The 18,351-nt window shown below is 38.5% G+C and overlaps 2 protein-coding genes across 3 annotated transcripts; one reads left to right on the forward strand and one right to left on the reverse strand.

Moving 5' to 3' along the window:
* Positions 1-6,566: 6,566 nt before the first annotated feature.
* Positions 6,567-7,580, reverse strand: LOC111889782 (uncharacterized). The gene has a single exon (XM_023885935.1). The coding sequence runs from the start codon at positions 7,578-7,580 to the stop codon at positions 6,567-6,569; it is 1,014 nt and encodes a 337-aa protein (XP_023741703.1).
* A 359-nt stretch (positions 7,581-7,939) lies between these two features.
* Positions 7,940-11,419, forward strand: LOC111889801 (disease resistance protein RPM1). Of its 2 annotated transcripts, XM_042898333.1 has the most exons (2): positions 7,940-8,136; positions 8,503-11,419. In XM_042898333.1, exon 2 carries the CDS (start codon positions 8,566-8,568, stop codon positions 11,212-11,214), a length of 2,649 nt encoding a protein of 882 aa, XP_042754267.1. In that variant the 5' UTR covers positions 7,940-8,136; positions 8,503-8,565; the 3' UTR covers positions 11,215-11,419. The 2 variants fall into 2 exon arrangements, with proteins under 2 accessions (XP_042754267.1, XP_023741720.1); XM_023885952.3 differs by lacking the exon at positions 7,940-8,136 and having other exon boundaries at positions 8,152-11,419.
* Positions 11,420-18,351: the final 6,932 nt, after the last annotated feature.

Below are 18,351 nucleotides of genomic sequence, written 5' to 3' on the forward strand. Positions count from 1 at the left end.
AACCACCGACAAGGTTGAGGTTGGTGAGAAAAGAAAGTTTGAGGGAACATCTAGTTCCAGTAAGAAAGGCAAATTTTTGAAATCTGATTCGAAAAAGTTTGGAGGAAAGGGAGGCGAAGCGAAGTGGTGTGATAAGTGTAAGAAAAAGCACCTTGGGAAATGTAGCGAGGATGTAACCTGCTACAAGTGTGGAAAGGTTGGACATTCTGCCAATGAATGTCCGAACAACAAAAGGATGTGTTTTGGTTGTAATGAAGAGGGGCATATTTTGAAAGACTGTCCGAAGAAGAAGGAGGCAGCAAAGCCCAACATTCCACCAAAGCCGAAGGCGAGAGCCTTCCAGATGACACTTGAGGCCGCGAAAGATGAAGTTGATGTCGCTTCAGGTACCTTTCTCGTAAACGAATTACCTGCTCAAATATTGTTTGATTATGGAGCCAACTACTCCTTTATTTTGCATGAGTTTGGTAGAAAGCTAGCTTTGCCTGTTGCTAGACTAGATAATGCTTTATTAGTCGAAGTAGCTAGTGGCAAGTTTGTACCTGTTAGCCATCGTATGAAAGACATCTTAATCGACCTTAATGGGAATAAGTTTCACGAGGAATTATTGCCCATCGATCTTAATGGTTTCGACATCGTGTTGGGAATGGATTGGCTTAGCGCCAATGATGCCGAAATTTTATGCAAGAAGAAGATAGTTAAAGTAAAACCGCCTGGGAAAGATTCGTTTATGGTGTATGGGGACAAACGACGAGTGAATTCTGGAATCATTTCCCTAATGAAAGCCAGAAGGTGTTTGGCCAAGGGATGTACATCATATTTAGCATTCGTGATTGATGCTAAGAAAGAAAAGAAGGTGATGCAGAGTATTCCAGTGGTGTGTGAGTATCCGAAAGTATTTCCCGAAGATCTTCCTGGATTACCGCCTGATCGACAAGTGGAATTCCGTATTGACTTGTTACCAGGAACCACGCCAATAGCAAAAGCACCTTATCGATTAGCACCGACAGAGATCAAGGAGCTGATGATGCAACTTCAGGAGTTATTGGACAAAGGTTTCATTAGACCTAGTTCATCGCCCTGGGGAGCTCCGATGTTATTTGTGAAGAAGAAAGATGGAAGTATGAGAATGTGCATCGATTACAGAGAGCTGAACAAGGCAACAATAAAGAATAGATATCCGTTGCCAAGGATTGATGACCTATTTGATCAATTGCAAGGTTCGAGCTATTTCTCGAAGATCGATCTAAGGTCAGGATATCATCAGCTAAAAGTAAGAGAGCAAGATATCGAGAACACTGCATTCAGAACTAGATATGGACACTACGAGTTCTTGGTTATGTCGTTTGGACTAACCAATGCTCCGGCAGCATTCATGGATTTAATGAATAGGTTTTGTAATCCTTTCCTTGATAAATCCATGATAGTGTTCATAGACGACATTCTGATTTACTCGAAAAGCCAGGAGGAACATGGCAGACACTTGCGAGAAGTGTTAGAAGTTTTGAAGATGGAGAAGCTGTATGCAAAGTTCTCCAAATGTGATTTTTGGATTCGCGAAGTCTAATTCTTGGGTCACATGGTCAACCAAGAAGGGATAATGGTTGATCCAGCGAAGATCGAAGCTGTGATGAAGTGGGAACAACCGAAAACTCCCACGGAGATTCGAAGCTTTTTAGGATTAGCCGGATATTACCGCAGGTTTATCCAAGGCTTTTCTTCGATTGCTACTCCATTAACAGCTTTGACCCACAAAGGTGCTACTTATGCTTGGAGTGATAAGCATAAAGAAGCATTCGAGAATCTAAAGAAGAAGCTATGCGAGGCACCGATACTTTCTCTACCCGATGGAGTTGAAGACTTTGCTGTTTATAGCGATGCGTCTGGTGTTGGATTGGGTTGTGTTTTGACCCAAAGAGAAAAGGTGATAGCATATGCGTCTCGACAGCTGAAGGAGCATGAAAAGAACTACCCTACTCATGATTTGGAGTTGGCAGCGGTAGTTTTTGCTCTGAAAATATGGAGGCATTACCTCTATGGCACGAAGTGCAAACTTTTTACTGATCATAAGAGTCTCCAATATCTCTTTAATCAGAAGGAATTGAATATGAGGCAACGATGCTGGCTAGAATTACTTAAAGACTACGACTGCGAGATACTTTACCATCCCGGTAAAGCTAATGTTGTTGCTGATGCTCTCAGTCGGAAAGTCAATCTTGAAAGGAGAAGGCCAAGAGCGTTGAGAATTGAAGTTGTCTCGACCATTGTGGAAAGTATAGAGAAAGCTCAAGAGGAAGCTTCTGAGAAAAATGACCGAAAGGAGGAACGTTTGGGTAAAACGTTGGTGTTTGGTACAAACGGTCATGGACTGAAGGTATTCCAAGATCGTATTTGGGTACCTATGTCAGGAGGAATTAGGGATCTTCTGATGGAAGAAGCTCACAAAACCATGTACTCAATTCATCCGGGTAGCACTAAAATGTATAGGGACCTGAAACCCTACTACTGGTGGCCGACGATGAAGCTTGATGTTGCAAAGTATGTGGCCGAGTGTGTGACTTGTGCGAGAGTCAAGACACAACATCAGAAACCGTACGGGAGTCTAGAACCATTGCCTGTGCCTATGGGTAAGTGGGAAGACATTGCTATGGATTTTGTCACTAAACTGCCCAGAACAAAGAATGGTCACGACATGATTTGGGTGGTCGTTGATCGATTCACTAAGAGTGCGCATTTCATAGCAGCCAAGGAGAAATGGTCTATGGAAAAGCTTGCGAATTCTTACGTGAAGGAAATTGTGAGGCTTCACGGTGTTCCGTTAACGATTGTATCGATCGTGATAGCCGTTTCACCTCAAGGTTTTGGAAAAGTCTACAAGAGGAAATGGGTACCAAGTTATGTTTAAGCACAACTTACCATCCACAGACTGATGGTCAGAGTGAAAGAACGATACAAACACTTGAAGATATGCTGAGAGCATGTACCTTGGAATTCCTAGGTAATTGGGATGAACATTTACCATTGGTAGAATTTTCCTATAATAATAGTTTTCACTCGAGCATTAAGATGGCACCTTATCAAGCTTTGTATGGACAGAAGTGTCGTACGCCGTCTTGTTGGCTTGAGGCTGGGGAAAAGCAGTTTATGGGACCGGAGATGGTTCATCAAACTGCTGAAAAGTTGAAAATAATTAGGGAAGGAATGTTAGCAGCTCAAGATCGTCAAAAGAGCTATGCTGACAAGAAGCGAAGACCGATGAATTTTGAGGTTGGAGATTCGGTTTTGCTTAAAGTGTCGCCGTGGAAGGGACTTATAAGATTTGGTAAAAGGGGAAAGTTGAGTCCAAGGTTTATTGGACCGTTTAAAGTTCTTCAGAGGATTGGGAACCAAGCTTACAAGCTCGAATTACCCGAAGAACTGAATGGAATTCACAATACTTTTCATGTGTGTTATTTGAGGAAGTTCATGGGAGAAGTTCCCGATATAATTCCAATTTCTGAATTGAGAATTGATGAGAACAAAAGGTTGATTGAAGAACCAGAGGCAATTGTTGACCGAAAGACTAAGAAGTTACGACGCAAAATGGTTGGGTTAGTGCTTGTCCGATGGAAACACACGAATGGGCCGAATCTCACCTGGGAGACGGAGAGTGACATGTTGAGTCACTATCCGCATTTGTTTGTTGATGTGTGATTCCGGGGACGGAATCATTCTAAGGTGGAGAGAATTGTAACGCCTGTGTTTCCGGCCTTGCCACTTTTAGAAATGTAATAGTCTAGGTTAACCTTTGTAACCCGTTTTGAAATAATAAGATTATATTATTTGAGTATTATGTGTTTTGTGCCTAATTGCTTAATTATGTGGTTTGACTAATTAAGAATAAAAATAAGCGTCAAAAATTAAGTGTAAAATAAACTTAATATCTTGGGTTAATGTTGTAGTAGTTGAAACGAGGTTTCCAAATATATATAGAACGCCCAAATCTGACTTCGTATGAGGAAGTTATGATTTATCGAAGTTTCGGCTTAGCGGTATGCAACCTGTTATACTCGATTTGAGATCGAGCGGTTTTTAGCCGAAGCAATCTAAACGAGGATCGAAGGTCTCGTTGTTGGTATCGAAGCGATAAAAAGTTAGGCGAGAACGGACGTCAAACGAAGAAGTTATGAATTTATAACGAAGTTTTTCTGTCGCGTCCTATTGAAAATAAATAATAAAAATAAATTTAAAATTAGCCGACGGAGTCTAAACGAAAGTTGTAGAGCGTAGTCTGACCTTCGCGTGGATATAAAGAACGTCGAAAACGGAGTTCGTATGAAGAAGATATGAATTTCCGAAGTTTATTAAATATTTTGTATTTAGATTTAATTGAAAAATCCGGTATTATCTGAGGACGAGTCATCGGACTCATCCGAAGTACGCCCCGCGTACAGCGAACCATGACGACCCTCGCAGCAAGTGGCTTCGGATGACGAACGCAGTGACGATTTCGGACCAGTACGCCCCGCATACTGGCGTACGCCCCACGTACTCCGAGGCTCCAGCCTCCTATAAATAGGATCCGAAGGCAACCGAGTTCTTTTGCTATTTTCTCTCTTCTCTCTCCCGTTTTGCATCTATTTGCGTGCCAGAAATACCCCGAAGCCCCGGTATTATTCTTGATCCCCGAGGCAAGTCCCGAGATCGCGAAGATCCCGAGAAGTGCGGTTCCCGAGCCGAAGCTCTGCCCGCGAGAAGTTAGATTTTTGAAGAGATCTTCCAGATCTGCTGAGGATTACTACTTCTGCAAGTCGTAGTGCTGTCCGATCATCTTCTGATCAGGTGAGTGTATACTACCTTTCATAAACACGATAATAATACAAGTATGGTTCGAGTGTATTAAGTATATTGTTGTTTATATGTGTGAATGTGTATTCACTTTCTTCTAACTCATAGATATGATTTATTCTCTATGAGATATGTGTTATGTGTGTGTGTGCCTCATCTGTTATGTGAAATATGTATTGATTAAAGCATGTTATACAGGTTTTTGTCTATGTATAAAAATGTATATTTTTATCTACTAATATGTTGGGTAGAACATGGGTAGATAGTTGGTATGTAATAAACAGATAAGAGGCCTCGTTGTTGTTTGATTTAGTCATCTAGCAGAGTTTAGATGACGACCACATACTTTTCTAGATAGTCTTGTGGAAACATTAGCAGGTTCGCCACCTGTAGGTGTTAATGAACTTGGGTGTTCATCCGCTGTACTCCATCCCCCTCATGGTTGCCTTATTTGACTTATATTGCTGAGGTACCCCCGAAGCATGTGTTGCCGCCCCGATGAAATATTCTTAGACTAGGTCCCTTATGTTAGTTGTCTTAGGGACATAAAGTGAGAATAACGGGAATGGGTAATTGGGTTATTGTTGGTTGGTGAAAATTAAATATGATTATTTATTGTGGGTTAAAAACCCTATATGCTCACCAGGCTCCCAAGCCTGACCCGCTCAGTTTTATTTGTATTACAGGAAGTGGCGCAAGGGCACGAGATGGATGAACCATCAGTTGTTTTGTTTACAAGTCTGTATATGTATATATTTGTTGAATGACTTGTAATGTTATCGTTTATGCTTATTGGTCTTTATCGGAACATGACACCCTGAGTGTTGATTATAATGAAAATACATTTCTTTTATGAAATGCTTTGGTAAACATTGTTTTATCATGTTTTGTTTTTGGGAACAAATTCCGCAACTCTTTCAAATCAAAAGGATTTACTCTGAAAATATTTTAAAAGCATAAATGAAAATCGGTCTTTTCTGGCCGAGATTTTGGGGATGTCACTGGTAAGGCGGAGGAAGGGATGGGGCGAGAGACAAGGGTTCGAATCTTGGCCACTACAAATATCAAAGTGGGTTAGATCTGATCCCACATCAGCTTGGAAGGAGAACGAAACATTTCCTTATAAAGGGGTGTGGATACCTTCCTTGTCACAACGCGTTTTAAAGCCGTGAGGGCAGCAGATTCCATAAGAACTCTGCAGTTAAGCGTGATCGGGCGGGAGTAGTACCAGGATGGGTGACCCCCTGGGAAGTCTTCATGCTGAGTGGCCCAAAGCGGACAATATTGTGATACGTGCCAGAGGGGGATGTTACAGAAATCATCAATAAAAAGCAAGAAGTACTTACTCCCTGAGTGTGATTCTGTCCTCATTGGACCACAAATATATGCACATACTTCCCCCTTTGGGAAGGATCTTCGTGTTTGCTTACCTAAGACACACCCTTCACACACATGGGTGGAATCTTTTATGGTTGGCAGCCCGTTCACCATTTGTTTGCTTGTTAATAGTTGTAGACCTTTTACATACAAATGACCATATCGATAGTGCCATAATCTTGACTCATCATCCTTGCTACTCACCATCATATATCCTTCTTTTCGTGAAAAATCTACTGGAAAAATCCTATTTCCAGTCATTTTTTAGTATAATAGAACTTCACTATTTTGTTTCTTTACCACACAAGCATCATTCTCAAATTCTACCTTCAATCCATTTTCAATTAACTGGCCTACACTTATCAGATTGTGGGCCAGACCTGGTGCAAAATTAACACAAAATGAACATCATTGATGAGTTTATCCTTTCCTTCGATGCAAACCATCATAACTCCTATTCCTTCTATCGCAACTGGTTGATCATTGTCGAGACGAACACGTGATTTTCCTGTTTTGTTCAGGCTTTTAAACTTGTCACGTACACCGGTTATATGATTAGAGCATGCATTATCTATATACCATATCTCCTTTGTGACATCAATCAGATGAATGTGGGTCATGAACAAGTAATCTTCCTTCTCTTCAAATTCCTCTTCGGTGTATTTTGCTTTGTTTTGCTTTGTAAAACAATCTTCTTCTTTATGACCAAACTTCATACAATGATCACATTGAACTAGTGACCCTTGTGATCTCCCTCGACCACGACCACAAGATGATGCTCTGCCTCTTCCCCGACCAAAGGAATATCTACCTTGTTCTCCTTGGATCTGAAATCCACGTTCTCCATCTTGAGTCTGAGATCTGTTGATTCTCGCTTCATGTGCTTGTAGTGAGCCCATTAGTTCATCAAAGGAAAATGTTGCAAGATCCTTTGACTCTTCAATAGCCGCCACAATATGGTCGAATTTAGAAGGTAGACTCCTCAGTACTTTTGCAACAACAACTTCATCAGAGATTTTATCTCCATAAGCACGCATTTGAATCACAATCGAAGATGCTTTTGCCAGGTACTCTTGAACGGTTTCACTTGCTTTCAAGTTTAAGGTCTCGAACTGCCTTCTTAGGGACTGGAGTTTAACTGTGATCACCTTTGCTGCTCCTTGATATTCAGTTTTGAGAATGTTCCAGGCATCTCGTGATGTGATTGCTGTAGCAATTCTAGGAAAGATTGTTTCATCAACAACTTGTTGGATGAAAAACAAGGCTTTTGCATCTTTCTTTTGATTTTCTTTTTGACGTGTCTCATCTGTGCTTGCTTTTGCATACCCATTTTGAACAAGATCCCACAAATCTTGTGACTTGAACAAAGTCTTCATTTTGGTACTCCAAAACTCGTAGGAGTCTCCCTTAAAGATTGGAATTTGAGGATGAGACATGCTAATAGAGTTGAGGTTCTGTGCCATCAAAACAATCCTGAGAGACTTAGGAATGCAACCTAAGCTCTGATACCACAATGAACGGAAGGCTGCTATATATAGTAGAACTTACAACTGAAAAAGTAAATGTTGGAAACATGAAAAGACTTAGGTAAAAGCAGGAAATATTATGAAAGACTTCAATTATGAAAGAACACTTATTTCACTTTATTTGACTGACTTTGAATCAGTCTTCAACATGTTTTTAGGTCAAAAAATGGATAAGGTTTTTCCCCCCAAAACTGCAGGTTTTATTTGTGTTGGGTTGAAACCGGAGTCTCTATTTGATGCTCTTTGTCGATATTTTACTTTCCAATCTGATAGCTTCTTCGTTCAAGAATCCAACACTATTAAAATGCTTTCTACTTCAATTCATAGATTACGTATCATCATCATCGTATATAGTAAACAGAATCCGAGTCTACATTGAAGCTAGATAGAGTTAATTAACTCGGTTGTAAGTATTACGTTATGCCCTTTTTCACTTCCAATTTTCGTTTGATGAAATTTTTATTTGACATAGAGTTTGCAAAAAGCCTGGAAGAGCATGGCTACCTGGTCCCATCAATTTTTATTCAAAGTCCAAGTTCTGCTGCAATAATACTGACGAAGTCTTCGTCAACTCCACCTTCTATGTTTCTTCCTAATCACCTTCTCTTTATACTTTCTTTCTTGTTTTCACACACTCACACACACACACACAGACACCACCTCCATCTCTGTACCACTGCTATCATATTTCACATGTATTCTGGAGTAATTAAAAATGGCAGATGGTGCTGTGAACTTCCTACTGGAAAAGCTGACAACGATCCTCATGCAGGAAGCATCATTACTGGGAGATTCTCAAAGTGATGTTGAGGAAATAAAACTGGAGCTGGAAATCATGAGATCCTGCATAAGAGATGCAGAAAGAAAACAGTTGAAGAGTGAATTGGTGGAAGCATGGGTGATACAAGTGAGAGAAGTGGCACAGAAAGTAGAAGACGTGTTAGATGAGTATGTATACTATAAAGACTTGGAAGAAGATCATAAACGAGGGTTCAAGAATTTGATGCAAGACATCATCAAATTTCCAATACACATGAGCAGAAAACGTAAAATCTCCATGAAGCTTCAAAAGCTTAAAACAGAGGTTCATGAAGTTTGTGAGCGAAGAAAAAGGTACACATTTGATGAGAAAACTGATGATTGGAGAGATAGAAATGCTTCAATTGACTGGTGGCAACGTCAAGAAGAGCTATTAATGTTTGTTGATGAAGATGAGATAGTGGGTATGGATGATAATAAAGATAAACTGATTGAATGGTTGATGGAAGATGATCCTAGAAGAATGGTTATATCCGTAGTTGGAATGGGTGGGTTAGGGAAGACAACTCTAGTTACCAAAGTCTACAATGATCAAGCGATTCAAAGATACTTTGATTGTTGGGCATGGGTATCTGTGTCTCAAACTAAAGGTGTTGATGAGTTGCTAAGATCCATGATCAAGAAGTTGTTTGGAGGAAAGCGTGAAACTTTTCGTGTTGATTTGGGGTTGTTGAATTACAGAGAATTAGTCGAGATGCTTATTGACTATCTTCACAAAAAAAGGTATGTGATTATTTTAGACGATGTTTGGAAGATACTTCTTTGGAGTAGAATAAGAAGTGCATTTCCCAAAAATGGTCTTGGAAGTCGAGTTATATTCACAACAAGAAACGATAATGTAGCAAAATCAGTAGGACCCGGAAAGCATGTTCTTCGCCTCGACCCTCTTGGAGAAGATGATTCATGGGCTCTCTTTTGCAAAAAGGCTTTTTGGAGTGATTTAGGACATTCTTGCCCTCTAGAACTCGAAGAATTAGCTCGAGCCATTATGAAGAAATGTGAGGGATTGCCTCTTGCTATAGTGGCAATCGGGGGTCTTTTGTGTTCAAGAAACAAAACTGCTGTTGAGTGGAAGAAAATATACGATAGCCTTACATGGGAATTGAGCAACAATCCTGTGCTCGAGGGTGTTAAAGGAATTTTATCATTGAGCTTCAATGATCTACCCTTTTACTTAAAGCATTGTTTCTTGTATTGTTGTGTTTTTCGTGATGGATATCCAATCAAGAGGAAGAAGCTTATAAGACTATGGGTTGCAGAAGGGTTTATCTTGGAACGAAAAGGAATAACAATGGAGGAAGTAGCAGAGGAGTATCTTATGGAACTTAATCTTAGAAGCATGATTCAAGTCACTGAAACTAATGATACTGGAAGAGTCAAGATGTTTAAAGTCCATGATGTTATGCGAGAACTCGCAATGACAACATCTCAAAAAGACAATTTTTGTTTAACATACGATGATGACACAGAAGCCCGACTTGTTAGTAAAATCCAACGCCTGTCGGTATATAACAGAGGCAGAAATTTCCATTTAAGCAGCACGATACTACGAAATCTCCGTGCTCTCTTTGTGTTTCAGATAGAGACAAGTTCATCTTTCTCCTTGAATGCAATCTTGTCTAGCTTTAAACTGCTAAAAGTTCTTGATCTTGAAAGCGTGTCGATTGGATCGATCCCGGTTTCTGTTGTTGGCTTGTTCAACTTAACGTACTTGAATCTTCGAGAAACCAAGATCAACAAGCTTCCAAAGTCAATGGAGAGGCTTAGAAATCTACAAACACTTGATGTCAGGAATACCAAGCTGGAAAAGTTACCAAATGGAATAGCAAACATACCACTACTTCGACACCTTCTTGTAAGTTATGTAAGGGCTGATGATACCCATGGAACCTCCGATCTTCATTCTGGATTACGAGTACCTGTAGAAATAACGAAAATCCGAAGTTTACAAACTTTGGCATCCGTTGAAGCAGACGAAGGTATCATCCAGCATGTTGGAAACTTGATAGAGCTCAAAAGATTGGGTATAACAAACGTGAAAGCAATAGATGGGCCAAAGCTGTGTAACTCAATCGAAAAAATGTCAGATCTTCGGTGTTTAAGCATCACCTCCAGTACAGAAAGTGAAGAGCTAGTTCTGGAATCATTAGCTTTCCCTCCGGTGTTCCTCCAGAAGCTGGTGTTGGTTGGGCTGTTGAGTAGGTTGCCTCCTTGGCTCGAGTCATTAGCAAATTTAACTCATCTTTACTTGTGTTCCTCTGGTTTAGGTGATGATATCCTTTCATCTATTCGGGAGTTACCGAGTTTAGCGTTCTTGGAACTCAAGAACACTTGCAAATGCAGGTCGTTGCACTTCACGGCTGGAGGGTTTCCAAAGCTCAACAAAATGCGTTTGTTGGAGCTTGTTGGGTTGAATGTGTTGAGATTGGATAAAGGTACGTTGCCCAGTATCAAGGACTTGAATCTGGTTCGATGTAGAGAGATGAGATCATCGCTACAAGGTATTGAGCATCTTACTAGTCTTCAAAAGTTATACTTGGAGGAAATGCCAGCAGAATTGGTTCAAAGGTTGAGAAGCGATGAGCGTGCCAATGTTCGTCACATTAACACAATTAGCCTTGTGTACCTAAGTGGACAGAGTCGAGTGATTGAAACACTTTTCTAGTTCGTGATTTGCGTTTTGTTCCTGAGCCCGCTAAGCTGGTCATTTGTGTGATTTGGTAGTATGTGTGTTTTCCCCTTACGCTTTCGGTGTTGAGTGACTCTCGGTAATCGCAATATGTCCTCTATTCTTCGGACATTTTCGATTTTATTTTATAAGTATTGTGATAAGATATAAAAAATCAAGTAAAAAAATATGTTTATACTTATTTTGTGCATAAAATCATACTACAATGTGTGAAAAAACCCATGAAGGGTCTAAATTTTATATTATTGGTTACATGAAAAAAAAAACCAATAGTATTTATACAAATTGTTAGAAAACCTAATTATAGTACGAAACTAGATAAAGGCTTAAAATAAGATAAAGGTAAAAAGAGGTTATAATCGAAAGATGAGAATGAGTTGTATATATCCGATTTTGCTTTATTCTTCCTCAAGTTGGAGTGTGAAAATTACGAACACCCAACTTAGTAAGAAGATGACGAAACATATATGTGCCCAAGAGGTTTCGTGAAGAGATCTACAACTTGTTCATCAATGCTAATAACATAGGTATGAATTTTACAAGATTTAATGCGTTCACGTACAAAAAAGCAATCCATCTCGACATGTTTAATTCGTTCATGGAAAGTTGGGTTGTTAGCAATATGTCGTGCTTCCTAGTTATCACAGTAGAGAGAGTAGGACCTGATTAACGTTGAGTTTTTGTCAAAAACCTTGAATGAATAAGTAGGCTTTGAACTTGTCAATAGTCCCATTAAAATTCATTTTCTTTTTGTAAATCCATTTGTAACCAAGTGGTTTAGTATATGGAGCCAAATCAGACAATACCCGAGTGTTATTTTCAAGGATTGATGACATTTCATCATCAATTGCTTCCTTCCAAAATATTACATCTTGAGACTGCATGACCTCTTGAAATGTCTTTGGATCATCCTCAATACTGTAACCATAACAGTATTGAAGACCCTCCTCATCCCCGTGCCTTCCACCAAGTACATTTGAAAGTCAGAACGAATTTTTTCGGAATTTGGCCTCTTTTGCTTTTTCGAAGCTCTCGTGTTTTGGTTCAGTAACACCATCTAAAATTTATGGATTTTGCACTTCTTTAGTGCCAAAAGTTAGATCCTTAGGCCTTTGAAAAGATGCAAAGCGCATCTCATAAAAAATTGCATCTTGTGACTCGAAAATGGTGTTAATCGTTACCGAATCGTTAGGTTCAATTACGTAGAACCTATATGCATTGGAATGTTTACCATATCCAATGAATATACAATCTATTTCACGTTCTCCCAAAGTTGTCCTTTTAGGCTCGGTTAGTTTACAACTGTCAGACATCTCCAAACCAGAAAATAGCTTAAATTCGGTTTTTTCTTTAACCAAAGTTCATATAGGACTTATTTGCTCTTTTTATTTGGAAACCTATTTAATAAATTGCAGCTCGTTAACATGGCCTCTCCCTAGAATCCATTACTCAATCTTGAGTATGACAATATCGAGTTTTCCATTTCCTTTAAGACTCGATTTTTGCGTTAAGTAATTCAATTCTATTGGGGCGAGTAAGGTGTCCTGGTCTCATAAATGATACCCATCATTTGGAAGTATATGAGATCCATATATTCACATCCCCTATCAGTCCTAAGACATTTAACTGGATTACCCAATTGCAATTCCACCTTGGTTTTGTATATTTTGAATTTATCTAAGGCTTTGTCCATAAAATGTAACAAATACACATAGCAAAACCGAGTGCATTCATCAGTGAATGTGACTACATACTTTTAATTTCCCAACGGAGTAGTGAAAATCACACAATTAACTGTGTATAAGTTTCAAAATAGCCGAATTTCTAGTGATACTAAGAAAGGGTTGTTTTGTCTTTTGTAAGCGTACATGTTTTACATTTATCAGAAGTCATGCCAAAGGCTGGAATTAATCCATCTGTTGACATCTCGTGCATCCTTCTAAAATTTACATGACCTAATCTTACATGCCAAAGCATAGATTTATCAACATTAGAAGTAGAAGATACAAATGCATAATTTTGAATAGGTAATAATTTGCTAACAATACTCAAACAAAACATTCTATTTTATAAATATCTAAAACTAATAAACATTCCACCTTCGAGATAAGATGAACGTATTCGACTCAATAACTTGTTTAAAACAATCACAATTCAAAGAACTAGAACTAACAAGATTCTTTTGAATCTTAGGAACAAACAAAACATCAAAAAGTCTAATAGTCTTTCCAAAAGTAAATTCAAGACACAAGACAACGACACCACAAATAGGTATAAAAGAATCATCTCTCATTCTCACCACCAATCCATCTTCAAGCAGCGTTAATGTTTCAAATAGTTGTTTATCCATGCATACATGATTAGTTGCCATGAAGTCGATCCACCAAGCAACATCATCATCATCTTCTACATAGAACGATTCAGGAATAAGTGAAACATAATAAACAAAATTATGATTAAAATTATCAAAGTTAGTCAAAAATTGACCTCCTTTAACTTGGCCCGAAGACCCGTTCACAGTTCCATTGGCTCCACTGTTTCCAACACCATTGTTGTTATTATTGTTGCCTAATTTCACACGATAATCACGTTTGCAATGCGCCACCCTATTGCACCTCCAACAATCCAGTTCCTTTTCTTTTTGTTAGAGTTATTTGGGACATGTTCTTGCTTACGTTTTTCATGTCCTTTATGGTTCAGGTTCCTGACTTTATTTTCAACCATATGAACAACAGGTTGTCCAGATTCAACTTTCCCTGTGGTTTTATCAGATTTGTCAATTTCCTTTGTATGATGAGATTCTTCAGTACGAATATGACTAGCAAGTTGAACCAATGATGATTCCTCCTTTTGATATTTTAGGTTATGTTTGAAATCCTTCCATGATGGTGGAAGTTTGTCAATTATACTCAACTGAGCAATGAATTCATCCATTTTCATATTGTGCATTTTAAAATGACCATAAATACCAAGGAGTTCACTGTACTATTCAGTGACAGACCTTGAATCGACCATCTTAAAGTTATTAAAGTCATTAACCAGAAACTTCTTCCTAGAAGCATCCTTAGTGATGTATTTGAATTCAAGGGTGTCCTAAAAATCCTTAGCAGTTAAAACATCACTATGGATATCCAATAGTGCATCAGACATACCATTGAAGATGTGACCTTTATAGATGTAGTCATCATTGTCTCACTTTTTCGTCCTCCTGGTCTCCTTAAGTGTCTCAACAACAACTTCTTCCGGCTCAGGTGGTATTGGAGTAGTCAGCACGTATGTTGCTTTCAGAGTGGTCAACATGAAGTACATATTCTTCTTCCAGCACCTGAAATTAACGCCTTCAAACTTCTCCAGTTTTGCAAACTTCATGGTCATCTCACAGATTGATTCACCCATCTCCAGAAACAAAAGATATCAGTTCGATTGTTAGAAATTGTGTAGGGTTTATGGTGGAGATCTGGATACCCCTTAGATCGTGTAAACATTTTCCAAACTGATATTTCTACCTTATGCCTAGGTTACAAGAAACTAAACCTAGGATAATCCCAAGGGGACACTTATGAATCTAGGTATGGTAAACATAATCCAAATTGCTAGAAGATTTTGAGTTCGTATGAAGAAAAATGAGAGCTAAAAGTATCACCCCTTCAAAGAGAAGAGTGGTTTTACAAGTAAATGAAATTTATGGTTTCGGTATTAGGGTTGGCCATCATCGGTTTCTTTGGAAACAAATCAAGGGAATTCAAATTAATGTGGAAACAAATCAATGGAATCCAAATTAATGAGGAAAAAAAATCTGGAATTAATGAGGAAATCAATGGTTTCCAAAACTGAAGATCTTAATGAATGGAAACAAAGCTAGGGGCTCTGCCCCTTGAACCCCGCTAGGGACGCTGCCCCTTTAGAAACCCTGGACCCATGGGCACTGCCCACAGACCCCCGACTTGTTGTCGAACCGAATTCTAATTCGATCTTATACATGCGTACACTCATCACATACCCAAACATATATTAGATTACAAATTATGAACCCCCTTAGCTTACATGTAAGTTCCAATTACACAAAATGTCATGGTGACATTAAAATCACCAACATGTTTCTGGTTCTCACTTTCATGCATCCACTAAGTATTGAATATCAAATTTGTTTTTTTTTGTCTTGCATAAATGTTTAATTGTGAGTTTAGCTATTTGAAAGCTTTTTATGAAAACTTTTGAAGTAATTAGTCTCATATATGTTGCTCCTTCGTAAACTGTGACATCCCCATTTTCACGGCCAGAAAAGACCGATTGCGTTTATGATTTTTAAAATAAAATCATAGTAATCTTTCAAAAGGTGTTGCGGAATTTGTCCCCAAAACAAAATTTGATAAACATTTATCAAAGCATTTCTTAAATAAATGTATTTTAGTTTCATTATAAAACTCGGGATGTCCACATCGATACAAACCAAAAATATAAACAGAACTTACATTCATTTACACTAGTGATTTACATCTCCTTTAATCTCTTAGTGTAATATGGATTCGTATCGACACCTGTGATACAAATAAACTAAGTGAGTCAGGTTTGGGAGTGTGGTGAGCATATAGGGTTTTCAACCCACAAATAATAAAATTATTAATTTTTATCAACCAACAATAAATATATTAATTTCATCAATGAACAATAAACTTATCAACCCACAATAAATAAATTTATTATGTTTAAACATCAAACAATCACCCCAATTCCCCATCCCAATTATCCTCTTTATTCTTAAGGATCCACCTTAAGAAATCAGCTTTTCCTCATTCATTTATTCCTAAGGATTAACCTAAGGAATAGACACGAATTCATCTTTGCGTATGGCACAGCTGCCAATGTTATTTATTAGGCGCAACTGTCAATAACATCATTTATTCTCTATTAGGTACAACTGCAATTGTTATTTATTAGGCGCAACTGCAATTAACATCTTTTATTTTCTCTTGGGCACAGCTGCAAATGTTATTTATTAGGCGCAGTTGCAAATAACATCTTTTATTTTCTATTGGGCACAGCTGCAAATGTTATTTATTAGGCGCAACTACAAATAACATCTATATCATTTTTCATCCTTCATTCTTTATCTACCCATGTTTTACCCAACAAATTTGTAGATATAAAATACATATGCTGTTTAAAACCTGTATAAAACATTCTTTCAACAAGAATCTCAAATAAACAACATATATACACATAGAATGTCTTTTATATAAAATACTTCATATCTATGTGTAAGATGAAAGTGACTATACACTCACTTGATAAGACGATGATTGGACAGCACCTCTTCTCTTAAACAATTGTTTCGATAAAATCGGGATGTTTTCCCAAAAACCGGGCTTCACGCGGGCAGAGTTTCAGCTCGAAAACTCTTTTTCTCAGGATCTTTGGGGCGTCGGGACTTGCTTCGGGTGTCGGGGATGATACCGGGACTTCGGGGGCTAAAAGCAGCTTAAAAGAGAGTAGAGAGTGAGGGGGAATAGATTTTCTAAACAAAAACCCAAAGGTTTTGTTTTCTATCTATAATGGTTGAAACACCAATTACGTTGGGCGTAAATTATGAGTATGTTGGGCGTATTGCTCTAACAGCCACTACGCTGGGCGTACAACTTAGTACGCTGGGCGTACTCTGATGAGTGGCATCGTACATGTTGAACTTGTGTGATACGTGTCAATTGCGAGGAATTGGCGACGTGGCCAATATCGGACCGTGAACACGAGTACACTGGGCGTACTCCGAATTTCCAAACTTCAAAATTTTGTATCTTTTGCATACGAGCTTCGTTTTTTACGTTCTTTATATCCACGCATAGCTGAGATTATGATCTAAAACTGCCGTTTAGACTCCGTTGGCTAATTTTGAATTCATTTTTAATAATATATTTTTAATAGGTCGGGACAGGAAAAGTCCGTAAAATTTTATAACTTCTTCATCCGACGTCCGTTTTCGACTGTCTTTTTACCGTTGTACTACTATTGATGAGACCTTTGATTCTCGATTAGGTTGTGTTGACTAAAAATCGTTCGATCTCATATTCGAACTTTGCACTGCATATTGCAAAGCCGAAACTTAGAAAAATCATAACTTCCTCATACGAAGTCATATTTGGACATTCTTTTTATGCACGCTCTCGGTTTAACGAACACTACGACTTTTGTTTAGATCGCTAAGGTTAAAAAGCACTTTATCTTAAATTCACTTTTTATGTTACGCAACGTCGTTCCGGTTTTGTCACGAAACTTCGACAGGTCATATCTTCTTCGTTATAACTCGGACTTCAGTATTCTTTATATATTCGGAATCCTTGTTTCAACCGCTACAACTTTCTTCATAGATATCGTCTTTATCTAATATTTATTTTCGATGCTTCATTTTATCCTTAATCATAATAATTAAGTTTAAGGCACATAACTCATGCTTATTACTTCAAAACGAGTTCCAATGGTTGACCTAGACTTTTATATCATCATTAATGCTTAGCCCAGAAACACGGGCGTTACAATTCTCTCCTCCTTAGAATGATTCCATCCCCGGAATCATACATCAGCAAACAAATGCGGATAGCGATTCATCATGTCACTCTCCGTTTCCCAGGAGATATTTAGCCCATTCGAATGTTTCTATCATACAAGCACTAAATCGACCATCTTGCGTCGCATCTTCTTAGTCTTATGGTCAACGATTGCCTCTGGTTTTTCAGTTAACCTCTTGTTTTTATCCAACCTTAACTCAGAAACTGGAATTATGTCAGGAACTTCTCCCATGAACTTTCTCAAATAACACACGTGGAAAGTGTTATGAATATCTTCTAGTTCTTCTGGTAGTTCTAGCTTGTAAGCTTGATTCTCAATATTCTAAAGAACTTTAAACGGTCCAATAAACTTTGGACTTAACTCTCCCCGAAGCAGAACTAGATGAGTCTCCGCACCAGCACCATCCACCTACATTGAATCAGCATCCTTTTCAGCGGAAGCTTTTCCTTTTCTCAAACCAAGTAACATACTCATCTTAGTCGGACTCGATTCGACATGACCTCTAGGGTCGGAATGACAATCATCTTCTTAGTCATTACTGAAACGATGGTA

The sequence above is a fragment of the Lactuca sativa genome, chromosome 9 (assembly GCF_002870075.4).
Source record: "Lactuca sativa cultivar Salinas chromosome 9, Lsat_Salinas_v11, whole genome shotgun sequence".
Lineage (NCBI taxonomy): Eukaryota > Viridiplantae > Streptophyta > Magnoliopsida > Asterales > Asteraceae > Lactuca > Lactuca sativa.

What these genes read in the sequence shown, in the direction of transcription:
- LOC111889801 (XM_023885952.3), top strand. Translation starts at nt 8,446, where the DNA reads ATGGCAGATGGTGCTGTGAACTTCCTACTGGAAAAGCTGACAACGATC.
- LOC111889782 (XM_023885935.1), bottom strand. Translation starts at nt 7,580, where the DNA reads ATGAAGACTTTGTTCAAGTCACAAGATTTGTGGGATCTTGTTCAAAAT.